The sequence below is a fragment of the Ostrea edulis genome, chromosome 5, assembly GCF_947568905.1.
Source record: "Ostrea edulis chromosome 5, xbOstEdul1.1, whole genome shotgun sequence".
Taxonomy (NCBI): Eukaryota; Metazoa; Mollusca; class Bivalvia; order Ostreida; family Ostreidae; genus Ostrea; species Ostrea edulis.
In genome coordinates this window covers 83,986,495-84,001,509 of record NC_079168.1, presented here as the reverse complement: position 1 = coordinate 84,001,509, position 15,015 = coordinate 83,986,495, and the positions used below count along the sequence as shown (strand labels likewise).

At 36.6% G+C, this 15,015-nt stretch overlaps 2 protein-coding genes across 2 annotated transcripts in view; one reads left to right on the top strand and one right to left on the bottom strand.

Annotated features, from left to right (window-relative positions):
• The window catches only part of LOC125651612 (arrestin domain-containing protein 3-like), a 30,365-nt gene extending 21,118 nt beyond the window's left edge, over positions 1–9,247 (bottom strand). Inside the window, exons 1-3 of the mRNA XM_048880295.2 lie at positions 8,895–9,247; positions 1,875–2,000; positions 609–835 (exon numbers count right to left, since the gene is read on the bottom strand). Coding sequence (XP_048736252.2) covers positions 609–835; positions 1,875–2,000; positions 8,895–9,009 — 468 coding nt within the window. The 5' untranslated portion in view covers positions 9,010–9,247. The remainder of the gene's footprint in view (positions 1–608; positions 836–1,874; positions 2,001–8,894) is intronic.
• A 3,495-nt stretch (positions 9,248–12,742) lies between these two features.
• On the top strand, positions 12,743–14,789 carry LOC125651621 (uncharacterized). The gene is made up of 2 exons (XM_048880310.2): positions 12,743–13,034; positions 14,252–14,789. Exons 1-2 carry the CDS (start codon positions 13,032–13,034, stop codon positions 14,627–14,629), a joined length of 381 nt encoding a protein of 126 aa, XP_048736267.1. The 5' UTR covers positions 12,743–13,031; the 3' UTR covers positions 14,630–14,789.
• Positions 14,790–15,015: the final 226 nt, after the last annotated feature.

The window sequence follows — 15,015 nt, the reverse complement described above, 5'->3', positions numbered from 1 at the left end:
TCTTGACATTTTGAAAGGTCATGGAATTGCATCTGAAAATTTTATGTGAAAAGGGGTTCAAGTCATTGAACATTAAAATAACAAATGAAGCGTTAAGTCTAACGGTCTTTTCTAGAAGTTTACAAATCAGGAGGACATGTGGCGGACAAATAAAGCACCTAAGCACGATCCCGTGGAGATCTGGATTAGAATAGATCCTCAGTACCCCTTGCTTGTCGTAAGAGGCGACTGAATGGGACGGTCCTTCGGATGAGACCGCTAAAACCGAAGCCCCGTGTTACAACAGGTGTAGCACGATAAAGATCCCTTCCTGCTCAAAGATCCCTATTTGCTCAAAGGTCGTAAGCGCCGAGTGTAGGCCTAAATTTTGCAGCCCTTCACCGGCAATGGTAACGACTCCATATGAGTGAACAATTCTCGAGCGGGACATTGAACAATATACAACCAATCAAACTAAGTCATGAATGTATATTCAAATTCTGAAGAAGATTTTTGAAAATCAAATGAACGAACTAAATAGCCATGAGGATATTTGTTATCGTAACGGTAAAGTGCACCTCTCTGTAACATGCCTGTAACTAGTACACATATGGTAGTATTTATCTTACTAGTGCATCTGGTATGCTGTTCAGGTCTATAACACTAAGTACTGTAAAGGGTTGTTTGAACTCGTAGTCTTTCTTCCAGCCAGTTCGGTAGAATTTAAGGACGACACAATAGCGAACATACGCATGCTTGGACTCGAAGGATGTGGGCAAGTCTTCTCGCAGCTTGAACGAGAAGTTATGTGTATGTTCCCCAACATGCAGATCTTCTTTATAGTCCTTGGAGTCCTCTAGGCAAAAGTACATATAAAAGTGTTCAAATATTAGGTGATGTTTGCAACGCTAGTGTTTAATTTTAATAAAGATGTTATTCTGAATCACTATGCCCGAAGTTAGTATGTGACTACATATTTGACCTTCATTCTTATTGTATACTTGAGGGCAATGTAAATTGCAGACAGAGAGGTAAAAACAATGCCTCTGAATTTTTGATCTTGGGTAATAAATGAAAACATTAAAAGAAATCTTGCGTATGATAAGTGAAGAATACTGTTGGATAATATTTAAATTATGATTGAACTATGACAAGGTCATCAGTTGTTGTGAGTCATAAACAGGCCTGGAGTAATGATAATATGTAATGGTAATGTAATGACAGCCAATTTCAGTGTAATGGGAGGTGTAATGTATAATAGGCCATTTTTGCATTACAAGTAATGGCAATGTACAATACATTACTTGTAGAAAATAGGCTGTATGATCATCTTTCAAATTATTCAGAGTAGTATGTCTTCAGTTTTGTCTGTTACCTGTCTGGGAATAAGAATATTTATAAAGGTTTTATTATGCTCCCGTAATCGGAGATTCGGGGACATGGCTTTTGGTCTGTCTGTTTGTCCGCAAAAACTTTAACGGTGGTCATAACTTTTGAATGGATGTTATTTCACATGTGCATTCCTTGTGACAAGACCTGTTTAGGTAGCAAAATTTTTGTCCTTAGAGTTTGACCTACTTGAAAAACCTTTGAAAGGTTAATGATAAGGCTTTCATGTTTTCAACACATGTGTGTATCTCGTGACAAGACCTTTCTTTAGGTACCAGAGTTACTTTGCTGCTGTACAGGCCCTGAGCCTCAGTGTTCCACAAAGACATCTTGCTTATAGGGTTTGTTACTTTGTACTCATCCCTCCCCCGGGCGGGGACATGAAATTCAAATTCAGTTTGTTCCCATTATCCCAGAGATGCTACACCTGACAAGGTCAAAAAGTACAGAACATTTTTTGTTTAAATCACTTATTATCTTGTAAAATCAGACATTCCCTTACTCACCCGATCCTAGGAGACAGATTTTGTCTTTCATGTACAGCTCATCATAGTGAATGTATTTGTCGTCGTCCACTATATTATCCTCCTCCCACTTCACGTGGGATTTCCCCTTGCATTTCAAAACAATCCCTATAAATAGTAACATGTAAAAGATCGGCCAAGGGAGTCAATCAGCTGTCAAGTGGTATTCTATACACACTGCCGTACATCTTGAAATTTTTAATCTCTTCGAAAATGGGTGAAAACATACCGTTGACAAGAGATGTTTGTAAAATACATATCCCCCCCTCCTCCCCCCCTCCTCCCCCGGTGCAAAATTGAAAAATATTTTTCACATGTATCATTTAATTGATAGTAGTATCATCAATTTAAAATACTGAGCAGACAATATCTTCCTATGTCAAGAGTGGATTGACCATGTGACCTAAAAATCAATAGGGGTAATCTATTCCTTATGTTGTACCAGTGTATCAAGTTTGGTTTCAATCAAGCAAATAATTCTTAAAATATAGGAAACAATATATTACCATGTCCAATTCAACAATTGGCCTTTGATCATGTGACCTCAAAATCAATAGGGGTCATCTTCTCCTGAAGATGTACCAGTATACCAAGTTTGATGTCTGTCAATTAAGGTATCCGACCCATAAACATGATAAAAGCAATTCATTTTCACAAAAAGTCAATATCTGTAGCACGAAATCTTTTGTGAAAACAAAATAACTAAGTTTTAGTAAAATAAAGATGGCAGAGAGAGTTGATAATGCCCAGATTTATTTATTTTGAATTAGATATCTTTTGTCAGAGTTATCTCCCCATGTAGAAAGAATTAAATATTTTCATAATTTATATGGTGACCTTTACTTTCCTTTGCATATTTTGAATTACCATGGTATTAGGAATTCTTTCACCACGAGCCTCCTTTAGAGTCGGAACCTCAGTCTGGGGGATCATAAAATTTACAATTCTCGTAAAAGTCTTCCTGCTCTACATGACTATGCATTTAATTTTTCTTGCAGATTCGCAGTTGTAGAGAATAACATTTTTGAAAATTTGTCACCTTTTGCCCCGTTCATAAGAAATTTACAATCTATTTTCCCCTTGTCCCAACATGCTTCCTAATAAATTTGAAAAGAATTGAATAAGTAGTTATCAAGAGGGGGTTAAAAAATCAGCGATTCATGTGACCTAAAACAGTGTAAAATGGAGTGAAATTATTCAATCATGATGAACATATGACAAGCATTTTTATATGGTGAATAGTGCAAAATTTCAGAAAAAGCTACGACATTCTAATTCTAATATCAGTCCTAAACTTCGTTTGCGGGGTATAATACCACCGAGTATATCCCAACATGCGGGGTGTAGGCTATGTTGTGACCGGGGTGTAGACTATGTTGTGACCGGGGTGTAGACTACCGAAGCAGCAATATAGATGGTCGAGGTTCGTTATTGCATAATACATGCATCTCAATTTATGAATATATTTCGCAGGAAGGCATATGGCTAAAGAAAAAAGCATTAATTCAGGAATATGTGGAAACACATATATTCAACTGTACACTTTCTAGTTTTATCAAACGCTTTGTTTTATCGTCACCTTCACATGACCAATAATGACGTGTTATCTGTATAAGTTTATACATATACTGCCAGTGAATAAAACCAATCGTATTCAAAGATATCGACAAAAAAATCATGTTGTGCACGAGGTGTATGCTACCAGACTTTTTTTTTTTTTACGCATAAGTGCGGAATATCATTCAATATTTTTAAAAGCATACCGCACTTATGCTTAAAAGCATACCGATTGTAGTAGTACTTCTATTTGATGTTTTATGTGCACCGTAAGTAAAATAGTTTATTGAATGAAACTCTGAAACTAATACTTCCGTTACATATACAATCCATTTACACGTGGCATGTCTGTATACTATTATGTACTGGACCAAGCAGTGCCCAATAGTAGCAACAACCACGCTCGCTAGGTGGCGCGTCATGTTCTATTTTTATTTCTACAGGAAAAGTGGGACGAGGTTCCACCCTATTTTTTACGGGCTAGTATGGATAAACCTAGAGCCTACGAATGATGCGAAGTTGATCGTTCGGATCTAAAATAGCTATATTTAGCGTATCTCACGTAATTAGGCACATTCCAGAAAATCCCTTTGAGATTGAAGCGATCAAGCAGAGCGAATATATGTAAACATTTACTTAACGGTGAAATACGCAACAAAGAGTGACATATTAATACATTTTATGCATGAATAAATTATACTGAGGTCAAACATGGACGATAATTGCCCGTGTTCATATAGTATTTGATTGATTTAGATATCCAGGGAAAGATAACTCCCATTATTAACGTACTCACAACGTACCGGTGGTATACATTAATACAATGTTTATACATTTTTGAATGATGAGTGAATCTTTATTTTCATCAGAATCTTTTCCATCACACTCACAGACCAGGTCCCCATACCCCTACCAGTGTCAATCTGTGACTGATAGCAGTGCGGTATTTAATTTGATATAGTCTAGAGGAAATTCGAAATATGGTAGTGACATTTCTTCCTCACTGAATTAGCTGGATTTTTAGCGTTTAAAGAAAAGTGGGGTATGGACTGGGAGTTTGAAAATGCTATTTGCCAAATTTTCAACAATATTAATTACAAGGCAAGGCAAAAGGGGTCATAAGCTACAGATGATGCAATTTTCTTAATTAGTGACTCACTTACAGATAAATCAGGGACCTATATACTATAGTTAGTATATAGGTCCCTGGATAAATAAAGTAATTTACAAATATTTTATTTATTTATTTATCTATCATTTCATTTCATGTTTTTTTTAATATCATGGTTTGTACTTGAAGAGTCATCGCAATAAAGTGACATTAATTATTAGTGTTACAAAAAAATCGGATCATGCAGTTTTTAAATTTCTGAATTTTGAAAAAATAAAAATATAATAGATTCTGATACCACTCAGCCCCCCGACTGGCCAGAGAATTCTGCTTCAACTAGCTCAGCCCCCAGACTGGCCAGAGAGTCCACTGTTTCGGTAAATTCTGATAATGATGCAACTCAGCCCCCCCCCCCACCCCCCGACAGCTCTACCAGAAGTTCTCGGAAAAGACTTGCTGATGTTTAATAAATCAGTTTTCCTATTAATTTTACTTTTGCTCCTGTTCATTAGGCTATGGCCCAATCTGATTAAATTTAAGATCGTTGATCCACTCCGTATTCCTCTTTCTTTCCTGTATCTGTGAAGTCCAGAGGTGAGATATATTTTTTCCAAAACAACTAAGAATGTTCATGGAACAATTTAGTATTAATTGTTTTCCTTTTATGTTGTATGCCTTATTTCAAGAAATAACTTTCAGGTCACTTTTTAATGTGAAATGGAACATTTTCAATTTTTGACAACCTGACGGTAGGGGTGTTTAAGACACTATACCTCATTTTCTGTAAGGAAGTGGAGTAAAAGGAATTCAAAATTGGATTCAGCATACTCAAAATTGATAATTACACCTGCTTTTTTATTGTTTTGGGTAATGGTGTTTCAAGAAATAAAGTTGGGTCACTTTTTGATGCGAAATGAAACATTTTCCGTTTTTGGCAACTTGACGGTAGGGGTGTTTAAGACACTATAGCTCATTTTCTATAAGAAATTGGAGTAAAAGGAATCCAGATTTGAAATCAGCATACTCAAAATTGGTAATTGCACCTGATTTTTATTGTTTTGGGTAATTTTTAAAAAATGGGTGGTGGTTGCTACCAATAGCTTTTGTTTCACTAATTAATTCATTCAGCACACAACACATAGGAAATGGCCATCCTAGAGGTCATCTTTGTCCTCACCATGGCTATGCATATCACTTCTAGATTGTGTTTTTAATTTGTCTAACCATATTAGGGTGAAGGCACTGAATGCAGCATAGGAGGAAGTGAATTCAAAAGACAATTATAGACAAAAACGGCACATGTCGCCACACGATGATACGTCTCAAACGTGTCCCAAATATAAGAAAAACTTAGTTGTTGAGAAATATTTTTAACATTTACAGTATGAATCAAAATTTATCATTATATGCATAAAAATGTACTAGTTTACGAGTATTGTAAGTTTAATCAATGGATAGCTCTATCTTACTTCAAAAAGAGACTACATGTAATTTTCACGATATGTTTCCTTTCGCATATCGAAAGATTTAGTGGTTTGAAAGACGCATGGGGAGAAGAAGGCTACATGTAATGTGTACCCTTGATATTAACAAATGGCTTTCAAGCATCGTAGACCACTGGATTTAAAAGACCATTAAAAATGTATGAATAATGGCATGAAATAAATTAACGTGTTTATGCGTTACATTACAGTGGCGGATTTAAGGAAGGGGCGCAACTCCCCCCCCCCTAAAATTTAAGGTAAATCGTGGTCTCTTGTTTAGAAAAATGAAAACGATAAAAGAAGCAGTAATTTCTTCCACTCTCGGAAAAATAAATATCAAAATCCTTCGATTTATTGAATTACATTTATTGGGAGAACTAGGGCTGTGCGGTGCACCGAAAATTTCGGTGCACCGCGATTCATACCATTCGATTCGATGCACCGATTACAAATTCCGGATTTCGGTTCGGTTCGGTTTAGATTTTACTTACACCAAAACAACAAATATGGCGTCCGAGTGATGTTGAAAACATGTGGTTTTTTTATGCAACGGAGATTTAAATCACTACTGTGTTAAGAGTTAGCATTTTTACCACTCAGATACCAACAGAATATGGTCCGTAAGATCATTGCAGTTTATCTTTACATGACATATAGCATTTCTGTCAGTGGTGGAGTGAAATCAACATCGTAAGTAATGACACAGATTTGACAGTTAACATGAGAGAAGTAAATCAATAAAGGAGAGATTTTCAAAGACTCTCAATTGGTAGAATTGTTGAATTTTTGCATATCAATGAAAACAATATCATATACATTTTAGATTCACTATAGATTTGTTTAATAATCCAAAACTTATGCAGCACATTAATATAACAAATTTTGATAGACTGTCAGTGTTTTCTTTTTTCTATCAAAGTTATAAAATGCCATTATGAATAGATATGATGTTTACAAATGACAACATATAGTTATATAACTTGAATTAAATCAAATCAAATATGCTACTCATTAAAATTGTTAATTTTTGTGGTGTCATTAGATAAATTGGATCTAACATGAACCGAATCGAAAATAACCGAACCGTGCTGTTCTGAATCGAAACCGAACCGAATCGAGCTAACCCTGAATCCTCCCAGCCCTAGGGAGAACTTATATTTTCCCCCAAACCCCATAAAATTTGCGTCATTTTATTAATTTCATTCAAAATGTTATAAAATAGTAAAAATGACTACATAGGAGACATACTTCAAGTCCTAAAAAAATTTGTAAAATCCAGGAGATTCTGGGGGACCCACTGGGGGCTTCAAGGCGACCTCCAAACCCTCTATTTCATAAAGTTGCGCCGCCCCCCCCCCCCTAACCGCAATTCCTGGATCCGCCCTTGCTTTGTGTTCGTATTTCCGATGAAGTGAGATATTTTATTTTTCACTTTCAAATGTTCTGGTTATTTCCATGGAGGAATGGAAACTTTACGTTTTTCAAGCTAACTGATACATTGTAAGTTATAATTACTTTTAAAAGAATGTTATTAAATTAATGTACAATAAATATTAATCTAAGAAAATATTCAACGATGTACTGTTAGCATACCTCTTTAATATTTGAATACTACAGTTGGTTTCAATGTACTACATGTACATGTAGCATTGATAGTCGTACATGTTTAATGCAATCAAACATATCCTCATACACAAGTACAATATGTAGCTTACCAAGTTCGTTGTCTGTCACGTTAGACAACATGCTGATATAGTTACATATACATGTAATTTGCGCTTTCTCCCAATTTTAGAAGAAAAAAATTGATGAACATTTGCAAAGCAACAGTGGATAAAGATTCAACACATATAAATAACATTTAGGACATATGCCACGTGTAAATGTATTGTACTTTGTAAACAAGTATGTAACGTAAGTCGTCTCATTCAATAAACTAGGCTAGTACTAATGCATGTACATGTATACTCTTATATAAAACAACAAATAAAAATACTACTACAATCAGTAGGCGTAAAAATTGAATATTACACACTAATTATCTGTAAAAGAAATCTGGTAGCATACACTTCGTGCACAACATTAATTTTTTGTCGATATCTTTGAATACAATGGTTTTAATTCACTGACAGTATATGTATAAACTTATACAGATAACACGTCATTATTGGTCATGTGAAGGTGACGATAAAACAAAACGTTACCCTGATATTTGATCAAAGACACGCGCGCAAGTGGCACACTTACCTCGACCGTCGGAATTGTGTTGAGGTGTTTAATAAAACTAGAAAGTGTACAAATATATTTGTTTCCATAAATTCCCGAATTAATGCTTTCATTCGTAACCATATGCTTTCCTGCAAAACATATTCACTCATGAGATATTATGCAAAACGAACCTCGATCATCTGTATTGCAGCTTTGCAAGCCTACCCCGCGGTCACAACATAGCCTACCCCGCGGTCACAACATAGCCTACACCCCGCGGTCACAACATAGCCTACACCCCGCGGTCACAACATAGCCTACACCCCGCGGTCACAACATAGCCTACCCCGCGGTCACAACATAGCCTACCCCGCGGTCACAACATAGCCTACACCCACATGTTGGGGTATACTCGGTGAATACGTTAATTGACAATATAACCATTACTGTTTAAGTGTACATCAAAACAACGAAAGCAGCTTTCATACCCCCTATCACAAAATAAACTAGACATTTATATTTTACCGTAAAGACATTCACGGGGTTCCGTACGTTTTGACGTCCGAAGTAATTTGCTAAATATGTGCACGGGGTCACAGTGCGGTCATCGTTACTCTATTTAACCTGGTACCACTGCCTTACCGCTGACGGCGAATTCCTCCGACACACGGAACTTCAGTACCCCACTCACAGTCTGCCCTGCGAAATATATCGATCTTTCATCAGAAAATGAGGCTTCGACGTGTGAAATCTTCATTTTCAGCCTGCAGTGCTTTTGCTATGGTTGAGGCACCACACCAATATTCCCAACAATCATTCACTAAATTAGCTAAAATCAGAGATATGTCTCTGCTTTTATCAGCGAGTAGTATTAAAGTGGTTTTCTCGTTATATAGGATGCTAAGACCAGTTTATATACACAGTGTATGCGTAGTTAACAGTTCCAGTGACCACTCTACCGATACGGAAGACCAGGCATGCATCTACGAAAGCCCATACGTACAATCTCATATAAGTTTTAGTCGCCTCGCAAAGCGAGATGATCCTTGCTGTGACAATCTACTTGTCCGACTTCAAAAATTGCTTCACAAACTCAGATGTATATGTATGTGATAGAGCATTATCATGAGGTAGACGAACATGCCTAAACCCTGACACAGAGTGTCATTTATGATGGCATTTCTTAAGCTTTTTTATATAGCATAACATCTCAGTAATACCGACCTGTAACACTTTTGCCCTTTGGCACCGGAATTTGTACGGCAATACCATCAGATGAGAAGAATATGCAATAAAGAACCTTCTTTGTGCTTATGGTTCTTTTGACAACTACAGGCCTTCTATCGTGTTTAGTTAGCAATATTTTGATTCCAACTTTCCTCACTGGTTCGAAATAGTGAACCCATGTTTCGTCACCAGTAACAGTGTTTACAAATTGTCTTTGATTGAATTTGGGAAACATTTTGAACAATTGCTTAGCGGTTTGTACTCGTATCCGTTTTTGGTCATTTCTCAATATATGCGGTATCCATCTGGTAGAAATCTTTCGTACTTTCAAAATACGCTTCAAAATGAAATGCACCCACGATAGCGATATGCCAACAGCTTAAGCAATATCACGTATCGTGTATCTGCCATCACTTTCAATTATTTCCCTGACTTTCGAGACATTTGCCTTGCCTGTTACAGTCACAGGTCGGCCAAATTTTGCTGCATCTTTGACGGACTCTGTGCCAGTCAAAAATTTCTTTCTCCACCTACGAATTGTCTCATAAGATACCTTATCAGACCCATAAACTTCCCCAATTCAGTAAAAATCTGCATCACCGAATGACCGAGTTTTGTGCGAACTTTTATATAAGCTCTAATTTCTTCAATATTCTCAATCCGTTTCCCAACCATTTTTACAACAGTGGTCAACGACTGGCTCTATTGAAGTGACTATAAGTTTAAAACTATATGGAGCTGAAGGCTCGTGTTTATACTGTTGGAAAGGTATTGAATAGAGCTATTCAAGAGTATCATCATCCACGAAATCGTGCAAAGCGTTGTCGCGCTGAGGTACAATACACATTAGATATCGAACAGCCCTCGCATGCATATGTCCTGGACATTTTTTTAATCCTCAACTAGTTTTTTTTTTCCGCATTCATTGACAGATATTTTAGTATAAATAATTGCACAGTCCTAATTAATTAATCACAATTTTGCGTACACATTCCCTATTAGCCCTTACCAGAATTTGTTGTTTATGTTTGCGTGCTATGTCACGAAAAGTAGCCTTCAAGCTAATCTCGACCGAGATTCCGCTCGGCTGGATATTTGGACTAAAGCCTTCGACGAATCTCGGAACATCCCTTCATAATTTACATTGAAGTTGACATTAAAAAGATGCTGGAGTTCCTCATTGACAATATCTTCGTTGTATTTGTGATCAGGTCTTCCAACGGTCTGTTGGAATTCCCATAGGCACTTATTGTGCTTTGAGACAATCCGGAAAAAGTTATTCCGGTACCCGCGGCATTTCATAATTATGTTTTCGCTAGGTGGCGCTGTACACCTACAGTATAAATATAAGCAAAGCCGCGAAGCCAAGTCAGTTTCCAAGTTGATGCTGAAGAGACTGGACAGACGGCTGTTAAAAGCGAATAGAAGGTAATTCAGGAATTGAATTGATAAATTCATTTAAAGCTTTAGACGTGGCTGAACAAGTCTTTCCTAGCTCTAAGTATTTATTTTTTTAAACTGAATTCTAACGCGAGAGCCAAAAGGAGCCGAGCTGCGAGAGCCGGTATCCGAGACCTTGAGCTTCCAAGAGCCAGGAGTCCCATTGAGCCGATCGAGCTGTAGGAGCCGATCGCTCAAGAGCATTGTACATAATTGATTAAAGACAAGTAGTCTCCACACTTATCTGTATATTTTGTGTAATCATATATTTGAATACTTTGAAACTGCCAGGTCCTCAGAAAGTTAACTGAGGGGATTCTGTATGTAGTAATTGTATAGGGTTGCACGTTACACTTGTTTGTTAGCGACCTGTTTCAGTACAGTGATGTCTGTACGTCTATCCATCCGTATATTCGGGTTTAATTTATCTTTCTAACGCCTCCCACAATTCTCAAGTGCGGACTTTCTTAGTTTACAGATATTTTCACTGTCATGATCGTGTGCATGCATTTAAGAAAGGGTCCAATCCTGAACCAAAATCGAGGTTCAATCCTGCACGTTTATCGTGGAAACGACCATGGTCCAATCCTGCACATTAGCAAATGTTCAAGTCAAAATATCTATTTAACCAAGGCAATATAAGGGACAAATCGCATACACTGTTTCAAGTTTTCATCAAAAGACATGTGCAGAGTCTATTTTACCGAAATTATCTTTCTTAAAATGCATGAAAACATGATTAGAAACATCTTCGCCCGATTCGAGTTCTATCGAGACAACATCGTCAACTTCGATCAATGAATTTACAGTTGTACGTGTACATGAGTAAGAATTCCAACAACCAATCAACTTAATGATGCCTCCCTGGCCAGGTAGTGTTTTAAATTCATAAATTCGTCGTCTAATAAGTCTGTGAAATGAAGAGTTTTAAGAGCCTACCTTTGTTTGGAACTGCCGTCTGTCATCTTGTTTTGTCCAATCCTGCACACGATCATGAGTGATTTTGTTTGTATAGGTATTGGAGATATACATATGGTAAAGATTTTCTTAAATTGTTGAGAAAATTACACGTTGTTGAACTTTTTGAGGAAATATTATAAAGTGAGTGCATGGTTTGTCCTTTTAAATCCTTTCAGTTTTAAACAAGGGCCTTTGTACCACCACCCCCCCCCCCCCCCCAAATTGAAGATGTGTGTATTGCAAGGATTTTGATTCTCAACAATTTTCTAATTTTCTTTGATGTTTGAAATCTTTACATGTTGTTGAACTTGGTTAATTTGGGGGAAATATTTTCCACACAGAACTCCCTGTTTGTCTATATCTACTTCCTTTCACAGTTTATAAGCTAGGACATTTTATTCATACGATACAAAAGAAAGTATGTCACAGATACCACCTAAGTCATGTTCTACAAATCATGGCTTCAGAAAAATATCCTTATGCGTTGGTCTTTTGTCTTAAATTGTACAGAGTATTAAACATTCCTAGAACGCAAGCATTAATATACTACATTAGAAAAGTTCTGAAAACAACATACCCCGCATTTCTTGTGTTCCAACATCCATCTTGTTTCTATTAGTGTATTTTCCCATGAAGATCTCAGCGTTCCTTCAAACGAAAGATACAAATCGACCTTTAAAATTTGACGATTTTGTTTGTCAAGTATATTTTATAAAAATGACTGGGAAACAAGGAATCTAATCATGTAGAGAAAAACTTTTTTTTTTAAATTGACTGACATGCGAAAACCACAACAACAAAAAAAAACCATTTTAGCCGGAAACAATTTTTGGCACTAATAAGCAACCTCTTTTCCCCACTGAATTCGAAACCTATTACATTGTCATACGTTAGGTATCAACAATTTTTAAACCGACACAAAGTCGCAAATAGGTGATGCAGCAGTTTTGATGACGTGGACAACGTAATGAGTCTTTTCCCCGAGGATGGTATATTGAGAACCGATATTATTGGACGTGGTTAATCCCTTTGGAATGATTATCTAGGTGATATATATTCTAGAATATTTAATTTGTTGATCTATAAAGAGGACTGACGACATTGAAAGTAAACAGATTCGGAGTATAGGATACACACGACTACAGCAACACCATGGTAGGTACACGTATATAAAAACTTTTTAAAAAAAAATGTAATTTATGGTAAAGAATGTCATAAAGCTACTTGTCAATTAAACAGAATGATGCTCGCATGCTGAATATACTCGTATACAAAAAAGCAGCGTGCTTATCACTTCATATTGTAACATTAATGTTAAGTCATATCTTAATGAAATACGTACAGTACAGTCCCCAGCGTTCTCAAAATTATTCATTATAATTATTGATAATTAGGACGGTTTGATTGTTTGATGTTTAACATTCTATTCGTAATAATGTTACGCATATCAAGGCGTCAGCAGCTGTTGGTGATGCACCACATATTTATATCTAGACTTGTGCATGAGACTCGGGAACAGACTTTATCGTGCTAATGCCTGTCGCAATCTCGGCTTGTAAGAATCCACGGCTCTCACTATGAAATACCGAATGGGGAAGAACTCGAACGTACCATCTCTCGGTCACGAATCGAACGTTCTAATTACAGAGCCACCGCGACCAGCCACTTTAAATGTGATTTCTGTCGTTTGAGGAACGAATTAGACAGAATTCAATTTCTACTTGGTAATAATAATGAATGGATTATTCCGGAATTTGAAAGTTTTCATTTCGAATACCTTTTTAGGTATGTTCAGTCAAGCGGTTCAATAGAACCGGTTTCAACAGATACGTGGTTAAATCAGTTTAGGACGACACGTACAGCTGGTAGCACGCCTAAATTTTGGGAAATTTTATTATTTTTTATGTATGGTATTATACTACATGTATAATAAAACTGCTACGTGTTGTTGCTAGTCCAGTTTATGTGTTGTGTTATTTATTACTGATCTTGTATCAGGAATGAATGGATTTCAAAGTAGGAAAAGTTTTTGTGTTTTAATGGTGCTTTTCGTCCTATTCGAGAATTTTCATTCATGAGACGTCACCAGTACCCAGCTTTAGGTAAAATGTCACAACAGGGTGAGGGTATTCTCTATCACTCCAAGCCACACTGTGACACTGGACCTCCGTTTTTACGGCCATATCCGAAATATTCATGGCTTCCACGTTTACTACCATGCGCTTGACAAAGAAACGGTCAATAAAGTAAACCATAGTCAAAATATTATAAACTGTACCATGATTAGAATATTATAAAGTGTACCATTAAAATATTATAAAGTATACAATAATTAGAATTATATGTATACATTTGCAGTGAATATATTGTAGAAGGATTTACGCTGCGTGGTGGCTTTGCTGACCATTGTTGTGCTTGTGGTAGAAGCCTGCAGGGACTGCGAGTACAAAGGCGAACATCAACCCTACCTCTCCAAGTTCGAAGTGGAGCTAGACGAATGCAATAGGGAAGTCTGCTACTGTAAATGTAACGGGACTGCAGTCTGCCCACCCTCCAAGCGTTACTCCATTTGCACAGAGAACTGTGCCACATGCTACCACCCCATTACAAACCTGCCAATCCAAGCCTACACAACATTCAGTTTCGTATACAATTGTTTAAGATTGTTTTGCCTTTGTGACTGTGATGGAACATACGAGTGTCCAGGAGTTCAAAGAATTACAAACTGTGAAACTGCGGAAACTGCATGATTGAATTGCAGTTGTATATTTCATCCTCTCGACAGAATTTTGATATTGTGACATTCCTTAATAGACATACATGTAGTATGTTCTAAATTATGCACGTATTTTGCAAATTGTTCTCTATAAAATGCATTTCTTTAGTTATAAATACTGAATTGTGAATTTATTAACAGTTTATTTTTTAAATTCTATAATGAAATTGAATGCATGCATTAAATTCGCTGCAAGTCACGTCACCTGTCCGCCATTTTGTGGTTTAAAAAAAAAAACCTTTGTTTCCCTACGTTGGTCTGTGTATTTTTCTGATCTGTAACTTTGCTATTTGTTATTTTTTCATCAATTGCAGTCAACTACAATAGTACCCCCAGGTTGGGGCAACTCATATAGTTGTG